This window comes from Cryptotermes secundus, unplaced genomic scaffold (assembly GCF_002891405.2).
Source record: "Cryptotermes secundus unplaced genomic scaffold, Csec_1.0 scaffold382, whole genome shotgun sequence".
Taxonomy (NCBI): Eukaryota; Metazoa; Arthropoda; class Insecta; order Blattodea; family Kalotermitidae; genus Cryptotermes; species Cryptotermes secundus.
In genome coordinates this window covers 170,672-185,587 of record NW_019744111.1, presented here as the reverse complement: position 1 = coordinate 185,587, position 14,916 = coordinate 170,672, and the positions used below count along the sequence as shown (strand labels likewise).

Here is a 14,916-nt window from a genome sequence, read left to right as displayed (position 1 = left end):
AGGATATTATCTTAAAACAGGGTATGGCTGCTTCCTTCCAAATCCTCTCCATGTCATCATTCTTCTATAACCCTACCATCTGATGATATACAGTCGAGCTACTTAGAGCAGCATTAAATAACCCACATAAAAGAAAACCCAGCATAAATGAGACCTGGCATTCCTCACACTCACATCAGAAAATGTCCCTTGCCTAATATACCATGTCATGCAACATTGCATAACCAGCCACTGGTATGCTGAAATCACAACTGACATACATCTCTGTTATCAAGATCATTATCCTACTATTCTGTGCTATATACCAGTAATGTAACATATGAAAGGCACTGTTAAACAACCGCAGGTAAACAAATCTGTTACTAAGGTGACACTGACAACCAGTGAATGAGTTGCACCTGTCCACCATTCTTGGTAACTATATCCTAAGAGATAGTCTGTCACATCACACTTTTGTTCTACTTTATTTTTGTAATTGTAACATTAACCCAAAGTCATACCCGAATCTGGTATAGAGCCATGACACAAACATCATGCCACTGGATGCATTTTGGTAGCTCATGTATGCTGCAGGAAAAGTGGTAACAGCAAGTCTGAGATCTGAAATTTTCATGGCAGGAACTGGAATGTGATGTCAGGCTGTGTGGCAGAAATTTACTGATGTTTTGGGGAATGTTTGAAGAGTAAGCTGTGCAAATAAACTGTATTCACTGTGTTTTGCTTGCTTCTATGGCTTACCCCTTTACTCTGAAGTTGGACACAGTATTGTGACATGCAGACCCAATGCTAGAGGATGGGTCAGCAAACACATTTCCATGATGGATTCTTGGAAACCAACTCAATAGGGCAAACATGTTTCCATGGAGATTCTTGAAACAATCCATCACTGAGTGATGAACAGATGTTTCCTTTGATACGAGATGGAAAGATGTCTTCTCTGTTGGTCTGACCCAACTTTATATAACAGGAAACCCAGTCATGGGTACAGATCAAAACAGAGAGAATTAAGCCAGAGCAGATCAGCTCAGAAGAGAAGAGAATCAAGTCAGAATGGAGGCAAATCAGATCAGAGTGGAGCCAGTTGTAGATCAGAATTGAGTGAGCTCTATGCAGTCAAGGAAGAAGGGTTTAGCTTAAGATTTATTGTGAGTTATTGTAATTTATTATGATTACAAGTGATTGTACAAGGAGTGCTCAATAAACCCAATCATCCTATCCAAACCCCATTATTATAAGTCATGCCCCATAAATGTGTGACAGTATGTTCCTCTGAAAGAGAGGTAGTCAGCCAAAAAGGAAGGACACATCACAGACACAGTACACACAGAAACGACTCCCATAGTGGATGAACCATACTATACGCAAGTTTGAAATTAGACATATAGATGAATAATTTTAAAAGTTTTAGTATATACAAATTTTATTATAGTTGATGAATAATGAATTTTCTAAATAGTTTTATGAGAGACACAAGATGGCAAACAATGTAATAGTTTAGCGTAAATAACGAACCTGAAGATGGCACTATGTTGCCGAAACATGTAGTAAGAAGTGACATATGAAATTGAGTGCACTACAAGATGGCCATTACATACGTATCATGGATGAATAAAAGTCTATTCTGACTTCACTCTTCCAGTTTTTGGGTGTCATATCACAACATAAGGCAATGGACACAGCAAGCGTTCACTGCTTAACTGCTTAGACGACAATACAATCTGGTAGGTAGGTGCAAATGTTTTAGAGGAAAGTACTGCTTTCACCTTCAGGGTAGAAATCAAAATGGAGGCAGAATATTCCTCTCAACTATTGGTGCACACAGGAACATAAAGCTGCAGATCACAATACAGATTAAAATGAAACAGACACAACAGTTTTCAATGTGGACCCAGTAAATGTTCATAAAATAGTCTGAGACACAGACAGACAGATGAAAAGACATCTTCTCTGCATTATGGACTCAATGTATGCAATGAAAGCATGAAATCCAGAGAATTAGAAAGAATGCTGAATTTGCAACTTGTTGAAAATGACAATTGTAAAATGTATAAATGGTAAGTTATCTTGAAGAAAGTTGTCTTCTGGGTTTAGGCACCGTGTATTCTTCGTTTTGGCCGACGTTTCGGAGGAACGTAGCGCCTCCATCTTCAGAGCAGTTTAATAGCTGCGGAGAGCAGTAGCTGTGGTAAGTTATCTTGTTTACTCACCCCTCCAAAATCATTCAGTTTAATTACAAACTCCAGTGAAGCCTGAAATTCATTCAAACAACATTCACCTACCTCACAGAAAGCATGATATCACTCTATTACAATGACCAACCAGCATATGCTCTTTCAGGAAATAATCACTGTTTACTGTGAGAAGACAGAAATGAGTTCTTTCATACTTCCTTTTGTTGGTTATTTGACAATGAGGTCAGTGGTAAGATGACTCATTTTATGACTCAGGGTGAATGATGAATTGGAGATGACTGTAAGGTAGCCATGGCTTAATGCATATATATGGAAAAATAAAGAATGGAATGGAATGGAATGGAATCCAAGGAAAATCCCAGTATTCTTCCNATCCAGTCCGGTATCCGGACAAAGGATCTGTGAAACCATGTAGCTATGTATGTATGTATGTATGTATGTATGTGGTCAGGCTACACAGTATCAGATGATGGGTGAATGATGAATTGGAGATGACTGTAAGGAAGCCATGGCTTAATGGATATATATGGAAAAATAAAGAATGGAATGGAATGGAATCCAAGGAAAATCCCAGTATTCTTCTGGAGAGTCCAAGGAAAATTATGAAAAACATCAGTCAGGATAGTTGGTGTTCTAGCCAAAATTCAAACTGAGCACCTCCCAAATAAAAGTCAAAAGCATTACCAATACACCAACCCATTCAATTCTTTTAATGTTAAATGGGTGGTACTTAAAGTAAAGGGAGCACACGGTAGTATAGTTGGTAGAGGCACTATGCTACAAGCCGGAAGATCACGGATTCAATTCATGATGAGTCCATTGGATTTTTCAGTTGACCTAATCCTTCCAGTTGCATTATGACCCTGCGGATGAGTCAACTTCCAACAGAAATGAGTACCAGGAATCTTCTTGGGGGTTAAGGGAGGTCAGAGTGTAAGGCTGATAACCTCACCACCATCTGTGAGCCAATTGTCTAGAAAATGTGGGAGCCTCAATGTCTCACAACTGCATGTGCCTCCATGGGCTGTTAAATGGATAGCTTTAACTTTTTTTACATATATTAACTAACGTTGTTTAAATGACATTATCATCACTGTTCACCTTATTTAATTTTTTATGTGATCTGTTGGTTTAATGATATTATACCTGAAGCACACTACACTGGAAATAGAACTGTACTGACATCAATTATACTTACCAGTAGGTGATCCAGTAATCACAGCCACTAGCCAGGGCCTGTGTCAAGATAAACAGTAACACAGTAGTTAAGATGATGCACCAATTGCCACCTGAACGTAGATATGTGCCATACACCTTGGAGGTTACAGATCCAACCGTTCGCATCTCCGCCACCTCCTTTGGTTCTGTCACTTCCACAGAGTTCACACTCTGCAATCCAGGACAGAAACAATATTAAGAGTTAGTTATTTCATGTGTGTTCAGAAGTTGGCAAATTTATTTATTTGGGAAGTGAAAAAAAACTCAGAGGGAAAATTGGCAGACAGAACAACAGGAAAATACAAGAGAGTTCTAAATGTTACATTATTAAATTAAAACAAACACAAAACTGCAAGTAACATCAGATATGCAAAGACAGAATATACATAAATATGTACATTAAACTCTAATATAGCCCAACACATATTACAGAGAAACCAAACACGTGCATGTCAATGGCACAATAACCCATATAACCTCGAGGCATAACCTCTAACAAAAAAGGAAAAGCAGAACAACACTAGAGTAGGGCAGCAGTTTGCTTCATCAGGATAATTTGTACATCTGATGATGGCCAGTTACACCAAAACATGTAGTGACAATAAAGAGAAGATGATGAGAGAATATTAATCAACATTGCACATAGATGGCAAGAAGTGGAACATAAAGTCAGATCTACACAATGCAACAGGATGGTGCGCTATAATACTATAAAACAAACATTATGGAACAAAGATATCCACAAACAATGTAATGTGAAGTATATTTTAAATTCATATTAACATATGATGCCAAAACATGGACCCTTAAAAAAGAAACCAAAGGAAAATTTAAGCAATCGATATAAAATTTTATATAAATAATGATGAAAAAACATGGAGGGCTAGACTTAGAAATGAAATTATCAGAAAAGGAGTTTGAGTACAAAATTTGTAGGCAGAGTTAAAAGAGAAATGATTATCATGGTCTGGCAATGCAAAAAGAATGGATAGAACACGGATACCAAGAAGGGCATTAGAATTAAAATTTAATGGAAAGAGACCTATGGGATAACTTGATTTAGCTATGTAATGGAAGAAATAAGGATGAGAGAAAAGATTTCACAAGAAGTATAAAAAAATGTTTGTGGTATGAAAGAAGATATGAGAGAATTTTGTCCACTGACCTGCATAAATTGAGAACAATGTTAAGAGAAAAATAGCATTCAATTAACAAATACTATATTTTTGAAATTGATAAAAACTGCAATCTACTTCAGCAGGTGAAAAAAAATGTTAACTATAATGAAAACATGCCAAAGCATATATATTGTAGCATGTAGAACTCTTGCTACGTAAGGACTCTGAAAACGATACCTGCTGCTAGGCAACAGATTCCTAACATGCAACAGAAGAATAGTGTTTTCTGTGTGGTCAGTGCCTAGATGTTATAAGCAGGACAATTAATGAGAGTTATTATTGTAGTACAGTGCAGGGGAGTGAGTGAGTGAATGAATGAGTGAGAGAGAGTGTGTGTGGGTGTGTGGGGGCGTGAGTGGGTGAGTGGGTGTGAGAGTGAGTGAGTGGGTGTGAGAGTGAGTGAGTGGGTGTGAGAGTGAGTGAGTGGGTGTGAGAGTGAGTGAGTGAGTGAGTGAGTGAGTGAGTGAGTGAGTGAGTGAGTGAGTGAGTGAGTGAGTGAGTGAGTGAGTGAGTGAGTGAGTGAGTGAGTGAGTGAGTGAGTGAGTGAGTGAGTGAGTGAGTGAGTGAGTGAGTGAGTGAGTGAGTGAGTGAGTGAGTGAGACATTTTTATAGAACATTTATCATTTTTAATCATGTTTGCAAACATGCTGAGCACTTGTTAAATTCGTTCAAGCCATCTGTTCATAGACATTACCAATTAGGGAGTTTCTGGAAAAATTTTCATGAAGTGTGATACTGGAAAATTACACATATATGTGACAACATATGCAAACTGCCACTTTCAATTTTTGTGTAGATCAGACAATTTTTAAACCACCAGTTCTCATGCATTTCTACACATAATTCAAGCATAACTCAATATTCTTTTATCACAGAGAAAAACTATTTTAATAAACTCTGCATGGAACAATTAAACACATGTTTTATGTCCGCTACACTTTCTCCATAAAGCTTTATGGCTTTCAAGGTAACTAAACAAAATGGATGTCATGAGTAAAGTAAAAAAGTAAAGCTATCCCTGTAACAGGCCATGAAGGCCCATAGGGTTGTGAGACGTTGAGGGTCCCACATTATCTGGATAATCGGCTCAAAGATGGCAGTAAGGTTGCCAGCCTTACGTGATGGCCGAGCATTACTCCCTAGGAAAATTATTTAATTGATTCCTGGTACTCATTTCTGTTAAGAGGCTCAGTCGACCCCAGGGCCATAGTACGGCTGGAAGGATTAGGTCAATTGAAAAAAATCCAATGACCTCATCGGGACTTGAACCTGCGACCTTCTGGCTTGTAGCATAGTGCCTCAACCAACTATGCTACCACGTGCCCCAAGGTTGTCATGAGTACATCTCCAAACTTGCATATTCAACAGTCAACTACAGCCTCATGAACACAACTGCAACCAGGAAAGATTAAAGTCTTTATAGAGTTCACACTGCATCAAAAACCATATTTGATTTATCCTTTTAACAAAGTGCTCCATTACTATGAGTTCTTCAAAACATAATACATTTAATTCTAATGTATTCATGTATTCTCTAATTCAGAGAATGTAGTAAGAGTGAATACTGAAGCCTTAATATTCTTTGTTTATTCATTCAGTATGCAGTTCTGACTTCTTGCCAATCTGAGCCACAGTCATAACCAAAAATGGAATAGTTGCATGTGAATATAATATTTATGTTATAAGGCAAGAATTCATCACAGTCTCATTTACATCCTTTAAAATTCCTTCTGCTGATCATGCCTGTTAAGTGTATACTGCACACTTTTATAATCTTGTTTCAAGTAATGATGGGATAATTCTCTCTCATGCAATAATGTTTCAAAATTTTCACTTCATATAGTAGGGATGGAAACACCCGATGACTTGAACTAACACATATATCTGTACTCTTTACAAAATATATATATATATATATGCATATACATGACAATATCTCTAATAACTGCTTTTAAATTTATGGAACATTTCTTCCCATTTAAAAAAATTTACATAACAATAAGCTAGTGTGTACATATCAATGAAGAGCGTATATACATTGTGCACTCCCATTGTAACATAAAGACAACTAACTCTATGACATAGTATGTATCAATGTGAGCTTATTATGTTGCTATATAAGCCTCGACATAGCTCAGGCGGTTAGTTGCTAGCTTCCCACTGCGGCGGCCCGGGTTCTAGTCCAGGTTTGGTCATGTAGGATTTGTGGTGGGCAAAGTGGCACTGGTACACGTTTTCTCCTAGTACTTCAGTTTCTCTTGCCAATCTTCATTCCACCCTTTGCTCCACAATCACCATCATCTATCATCTGAGGCTGGTACAATAGGCCAGCAATGGCAGAAGCACCAATAAACTCAGTCTCACTCCACTATGAATAATATAAAAATAATGTTCCTATATAAGGCTAGTAATTATGTAACTTACCAAGCACGTATATAACTCTTACTATCTCTCTATGTATGTAGAAGGGGTCAGTCGTCATCTATTTCATGTTGGTATCCCAGGATTCTCTTCGAGAGACTTATGGAAACCATATGACACCAGAGACAGATAGTAGCTAGTAACACTTCCTAACTTTGAACAAGGTCCCGCCTGAATACAAGCCTATCTGCTGAAGGAGGTTCCTCTGAACGCAAGTCTAGAATGTTGCCCGCTCGGCTAGGGCGTGCTGTGCTATTGTGATCGCGTGTGGGGTGCTGGAACAGCTCTGCAGCACTCTCATCGCAAATTTCAATGACAATGAGCAGGCTGATGAGGGGGCGGGGCAGGATGCTGCAGCAGGGAAGATCATACATCATGCCCTGGAATGTTTCCATGACAACCACTCACGAGTTTGCGCGACTTGGAATTTGAACAATTACATGGGCTCACTCACTTGATTCATGAGGTAACGCTTCATATTCAATAGCCTTGCTGGTCAAGAATCAGCGTTCCCATTATCATAGTTATGAGAAGTTTGTTAGTGTACTTACTGAAATAGATGTTTGCCGAAATATCTTTTGCTCTTCAAGAGTTTCTTCTTCCAAATCATCGTTCAGAAGTTTTACAAAGTCGAGGCCTGTGGCCTTCAGCTCACTATATGTCCCCTGAGCAGCTACTGAGCCCTGTGAATATACCAGCAAACTTCATATCTGCATTGAATCTGAGCAAACTGAAAACAAATATTGATCCATTTTGATTATATATTGTCATTTTCTTGGTTATGTTATTAAGCAGTCTGATAGGCTGGTACCAGCTTTTAAGAGGCAGTGTGCTCCTCTGAAATGTTGGCACTCACCCACCAGACTACATGTTATCGTAACTGAGACAACTATAATACCACTCTTCAAACCTTAATCATGAACTAAATTTCACATTCCAACCAAATTTTAACTAAGTACTATTACTACAACATTTTTAACCACAGTGCATTCTGCTTGCTTGTTTACTTGCTGAGTTTGCTCTTTGACTCTCAAGATGGAGGCAGTTATGTCCCTCCTTCCAAAATATCAGTAAACTTTTACCCAGTTACAGGTTTCGTGGAAGACAGACATGCTGTGAGAATCTAAAAATTCGCACATCCCACCTCTGTTCTAAGAAATCCTGTGCTGATTACTGATATCATGCAAAATCCTGAGATAAAGTCTCAGTGAACAGGTTTGGGTTGTGATGTCACACCTGTATTTTTCTAATATCCCAGAGGTACCTGGTTCTTGAACAGAACATTATATACTGTCTTTGTATGCAAATGCAAGACTAATGCACTCAAGTAACCCACCAATGCTTCCTGTCTATTCACCACCCATAATCACTTCACTAAATAAACTAAATCTGACACTATCTGTATACTTGACACAGTAACATTAAATAAAAAATTACTGAATTAGGATCAACATGATCAGCTACTTGAATTTAACCATTTAATCCACTCATGTTGTAATAATAGCTACACTACTCAGCTATCACTAAGAATTTTTATTTGGGCTTTAGTGTAAATTTTATTCAGATATCAGTAAGATTGACTGATGGATTATTGGTTGGATTTATGTGTACATGATAAATGGATTTGAACCATTCAGGTTTCTGATGTGGCTACATCCGCTAAAGTTTATTGCAGGAACGATATGAAGAGACTGTGTACAAATTCCTATCCTGTACAGCAATGGTTTGAGCTGACAAATGCCTTACATTATCAAGTACAAGAATGAGGTCAGCTTGCTTCAGATGGTGGAGCTGATGCGTAGCTAGGATCACCGTCTTGCCTTTGAGAAAACCAGCAATGCAGTCCTCAAACAGATGCTTGCCTACATGAGGGTCCACTGCAGACAGAGGGTCATCAAGCAGATACACATCAGCATCCTTGTATATAGCCCTGTGTACACCAACATAACACCACAATTTCAACTCTACTCAACTTCACACATGGATTAGGGAAAGAATGAATACAGCTGGTTCAGCTGGCTGTGAGCTACAACATCCTACCTATTCACTTCTGTTCCATCAACAGACAATGCTCACCTCCCAGCCTATTGGAGAGGAAGCCAATTACTTCATGACTGTTCATTGTTGAAGTCATTACTACTATTAATTTCAACATAATATTTTACATTTCTATTATATATCATTTATTACTTAAGTAAAATGAAATTAAGTAATTTGTAGAAATGAGGTCTCATAGTCAAATTTTGAGATATGCCCCCTTTCCAAAAAATAATGGTATAAAATGTAAAAACACTACTACAGTAAGGACCAAGCCTAAGTGACCCACACTTTAATGGTCCTTCTGTGGGGCTTTTCTTTACTGGACCTGATGCCCTACCCAGGGAACTCTGAATGGACTTTCCAAATTGAGAACAGGCAATGTTTCAACCATGAGTCATGCTTTCATAACAATGGCTCACTTTGCACCCACAGTGTTGCATGAGATAGGTCTACTGACTGAAAGTTGTTTCTACACTGAATGGACAAGATTTAAGGATGGTTAGGTATAAAATGAAAAAAACAAAGTTTCTAAAAAAACTTCCTCTCACAAAAAAGTCCTACAAGCATCAGCTGGAGGCTACACAATCATATAAAAACTGTGTTCTGAGACTGTTTAACAAGTGGCATAAAACAGGTACATTCTTGATAGCAAGTGAAGATGCTTAAGTGTGCCCTCACAGAACAGAAAATGGAAAAGAGTTCAAGAAAATGATCAGTAAGGAGCAAGAATGTGGCATATCGAAAAGTTCTGCTTTAAGAGGTCTCAGAGCTCTTAGATTTCACACTTATGAGGTGTGTCACTGGTCTAGAAGTTGAATCCTGCAGTTCCAGTTATACACATATATGTTTTTTGTTGGAAATTAGAATGTGTCCACGATGGTATTGTCAATCCAACTCTTCTTTTAATGAGCAACAAAACATGGCTTCATCTTAGGGGTTTCATAAATTCCCAGAACACCCATCAATGGGACACCGAAAATCCCCACATAATGCATGATGTCCCCATTCCTGACCACAGAGTGGGTGTGTGGTCTGCAGTTAGCGGTCAAAGAATAACTGGGCCTGTAAATTTTACACTGTGAACTCTGAGCGTTATGTGAAAAATATTCATACGTGCAGTAGGATAAAGCAACAGCCCACACATCACAATACCCTATGGATGCTCTTCATGAAGTGTTTGTATTATGGCCACCTCATTTGCCAGATTTGAGTGTGTGTGATTTTTACATGCAGGGAAACTTGAAGCAAAAGGTGTACAGTAACAATCCACATACCTTAATGGCCTTGAAGATTAATATTAGCAGTGTAATACATAATATTACATATGGTGAGCTGCAGAATTCTAATAAAATCCCTTACGTGAGTATCAGATGTGTTTTGATGCAGCTGGACACCATTTTCGGCATTTTTGAAATACAGGTGAGACAGAACCTTGCCGTAACTTTAAACAAGAAGTTGCATCCTGGCTGGAAACGTTCACATAATACTCCGCAAGCATCTGCTCTGGCCAGGAGAACCGCATTTCAAGTCTCATTGAAGTGCAGGTCCCTTACATTTGGCTCTCTCTGTACTAATATGTTGAAAACTACACGAGATCTGAGGTTCTCCCAACAGCAGTTATGAAGAGTTCCTTCTGGGATATAACGCCATGTCGTCCATTGAAAGTCAACTTGGATTTCGCAGAGATATGTTACCTCCAACTTAAGTTTTGAAGAATAAGCAAAGCAAGAAACCAACATGAAAGCAGATGGTTCTGCTCATTACTTGCTTACATACTCTGAAGATGGAAGCAAGTTCCTCTGAAACATACCTTGACTTTCAATAGACTACATGGCTTTATATCCCATATAATAGAACTTTATATGAAATTTATTCTGAAAAATGTTAAAAGTAAAGCAAAAACCTGCCACAAAACAGAAAACACAAAGACAGAGACCCTGTAGATGAACAAAAACCCAGAATGCAAGTAACAACTGGAGTTGGGGGAAGACACACAAGAGGGGAGGCTGCTGGAAGCAGATGGGTGGGGAGAATCTGGATCCATTCTTTCGTTACCTGACTTCAGCTACTTTTTATTGGATGTAACTGCCTACTGAAGTAGAAAGACAAATGACAGACCAAGGGTGTGAACTGTGTTGGTTGATAAGATTTAAAGTTTGTGATGATGGTACATTAGTACAAATATTATGTTTCTGGACATTATACAGCATCTTGCCTTCATCCAAAAACACCGTCCTGTTTATTTTTCAAAACACAAAGTTTTGGAGACTGAATTCTGTTTTCAGGTAAAACCTACTCAGTTGGGTCCAATCGATAGAGCTAGCCAGGACAGTGTTCTTAGACAAAGACAAGACAATGGATAATGGTGCTGGTTGATGCATAAATGAGCAATACAGCTTACAGTCTCCTAGCGTTGCAGTAATAGCAATTACACCTCACAACACAAAAGATGGCATGCATTCAGAAATATCATTCTGTTCTTTTGGACTGAGTCACAAACATGGATGAGTCCACTTGTCTGAATGATGTGCAAAAAGGTGAAGAGGGTCATCCTGCTACTTGTATTTGTGAGAAATAATTTGCTAATGGTGAGAGGTACCTCAACCACACTGCAGCTTCCCCATAGCTTATCCTTTCAGGCATTACTCTATGCCATCATTTGTTGGGCAATGTCAGTTTCTTAATGGCAGAACAACTGAAGATTATCAGAAGGATTGAGGCCAGAATTGAGTATCCATGTGTTCTTAACCTTAGAACTAGGTGGAGATGAGTGGCCAGTTTCATACTATGATACTATGAACAATTTTGAGGAAAACTGTGCAAATAACACAGTAACATTATAATACCAAATTATGTGGCACAAGAAAAAGATATGTACAGTTGCATAAGATTTTAAACAAACTGGCAGAAAAAAACGCCTGAGTACTCCAAGATTTATTCTTATTACTGTTTAAATACAACATTTTATTTCTCTTTAACACAAACTATAGTATACTCCCAATTACTCTTCCTAAAGAACGAGAAGACACATGAATTATAAAAAACATTCATAATCCAAGATATTTTACAAAAATTCAGGAATGTATACATAACATTTGATCTGTTCAACTGCTTCTAAAGCTGTAAAACTTGCAGAAAAATTATAACGAACATTAAATAATTTTATTTAATTTTTATTCCAAAAATGTTATTTTTCTCCATAAGTTTTGTTCAAAATAATTTTTGTCTAATAAATATTTGGTCAGCTATGCTCAATGTATGGAGAGAAATAAATGTAGGCCTTCATATGAAGTTGTCACTGGAACTGCATATTCTAAATGAAAACAAACAGCTTGACAATTTTTCATACGATTCTCTGATATGAGATTTCATGAAAATCCATTCAACAGTTCTCAAGTTGCTTCATGCATACGAAAGACAGATAGACACACACTAAGCAAACTTAATTGGCACTGTGCAGGATTATGTATGCACTTATACAGGTGAACATATAAGCAGCAATATGGATAACCTGCACATGAATAATTTGGAACATACTGTATGTACATAATAAAAATTAACTGTCTAAAAAAGAAGTGTCACACTATGAAATGGATGGCCAGGTTCTGATTACTATCAGTCATTATTGCATTTCTCTTTGTCACCATGTCCAGAAATATTATGTGGCCCATTCAGTTTCACACTGAATGAATATGAACAGCATTTTCCATATGAATGGGGGCAACAGGAGCATGAAGTTGACTGCTAAATGAGGTTAAGAATGCATGGTGCTCTACCTATAGGTCACTCTTACACTTCAGCAGTATCACATTTACCACTACAAATACTCAAGATCTCATGGCAGAATTTGAAATGAACATACCTGGCAAGATTGGCACGAGCCCTCTGTCCCCCACTGAGGGAAACACCTCGCTCTCCCACTATTGTCTTGTCAGCGTAAGGCAGTAGCATGAAATCACGCTTCAATGCACAGACATGTACTACGTGAGTATAGCGTTCTCGTACAAAAGGCTGGCCAAACAGAATGTTCTGACGCAAAGATCCAGCAAACATCCACGGTTCCTGTGATGCGTAGGATAGGGTGCCACCAACTTCAATTGTTCCTTCAATCAGAGGTAGTTCTCTCAGAATTGCCTGCAGCAAGGAAGTCTGAAAAGGAAGAACTACATCCATTAACATGCATTTAAACTGGAACAAGAACTTATTTCCTGTCAAAATTCAAAACACGGTGTACTAACTTGCAATAACCCATTATTAAGAGTACTAGCTTATGGGATGTTATGCCATGCAGACTGGTAGAAGTTTTTCAATGTTTTGGAGGAACATACTGTCTCCATTTCCAGGGTTGAAGATTAAGACAAGCATGCAAGTTAGCTGCTTGCTTGCTTGCTCCACTTTTTCTTCAACTGTGAATAATAAGGCAGTATAACCTTCTGAAACATCAATAAACATCTACTAGGCTACTTATTCTATGCACTGCTTGCATGCTTGGCTTCCTCTTCAACCCTGAAGATTGAGGAAGTGCACTCCTCTGGAATACTGGTAGGTTTCTAAAAGACTATGTGGCATCACATCACAGTCACTTCACAAGACCCATAACTTCATAAATCCATTATTAGGTCATATTTTCATTCTAACTACAAAGATATTTGCACATGACACAAACATTTCTGAAATACTGTTCTTTAGTGCAAAACAGTAATTTGTTATATCGTGAATGTGGTAGATAACAGTTGAGAGAGGAAGTGTAATCTCTTTAAATCTCTGGATGCCTTATGAAATCTGAGTGCTTATTTTTACAGCTCAAAAAGCTGAGGACTGCAGGATACATCCTTTCAGTCTGCAGAAGGAAGTTATAAGAGAACTACAAATTCCACAAATAACAGAATTTATAAAAAAAAAATACAGAAGAACTTTAAAAGTGCAAGTTGATAGGATAAGCTCTAACAGAATTGTGTTCTAATATATGTTCTAAAATATCAATTACAATGAAAAAGAAGTCTAGGAAGACATCTGAAACAACTGACAGATTCCATTTTGTGATATCCACAACAGCTCTTATTAGGCCTGATACTGGAAAGGTTGACAAGGATCATGAGAAGCAAATATACTTGTTACTTAAAATATCTACTCTATCTTAAATCATAATACAGTTATTTGTTCCCAAATGTTCAAATCCTGAAAGGAAAGAGAATAGGGATAGCAGCTGTAAGAGGCAGTTCAGATTGAAAAATACACATGCACTGAAATCTACAAGAATGTGTTTTATAAGATGTTAAAAAGCTAGAATCTGCAATATATAAATACTGCACATATTTATATTACTTTACACTAAACCTTAGTTTCTGACACATTTCTTAAATGGATAGAAATTTGTCAAAGTAGCTTGTACCTAAATTTACAGTAATTTATAGAAACTTCAGCCCAAATTTACAGAAACTTTGTACAGTAACTCTGGTCAAAATTTTCAGTAAATTTTCACCTAGATCTCATAACACAGAGTAGCATTTCACATAAAGTTCTCAGTACATGTTTGCATGTACTATAGTAAATACTGAGTACATTCTTTAAGTGATAGTCTTTAAGTCATACGTGTCCCCTGGGTAGTGCAAAATGAGCAACAAACCTGGCAAAGGTTCCCAAAAGAAAAGTGCAAACTTCTTAAAGATGCAACAAAGCAAGAACTTGAGTGCTCCCTATTGGGAAGCAAGAGGCAAAATGGGTTAAATGATCCCAAATGCAGCCATGGGAAACCAAGCAACCAATATTAGAGTCGCTCACTCGCTCACACTCTCACTCGCTCTCACACTCGCGCTCTCGCGCTCTCGCGCTCTCACACACTCACACTCACTCACACTCACTCACAC

The 14,916-nt window shown here is 37.9% G+C and overlaps 1 protein-coding gene across 2 annotated transcripts in view; it reads right to left on the bottom strand.

The window, feature by feature from the left end:
• Positions 1-14,916, bottom strand: part of LOC111874450 (probable multidrug resistance-associated protein lethal(2)03659) — a 108,779-nt gene that overhangs the window by 27,910 nt on the left and 65,953 nt on the right. For both annotated transcript variants that reach the window (XM_023869965.2, XM_033755454.1), the window contains exons 11-14: positions 12,912-13,198; positions 8,756-8,939; positions 7,561-7,692; positions 3,391-3,581 (exon numbers count right to left, since the gene is read on the bottom strand). In XM_023869965.2, the coding sequence (XP_023725733.1) occupies positions 3,391-3,581; positions 7,561-7,692; positions 8,756-8,939; positions 12,912-13,198 (794 nt within the window). The remainder of the gene's footprint in view (positions 1-3,390; positions 3,582-7,560; positions 7,693-8,755; positions 8,940-12,911; positions 13,199-14,916) is intronic.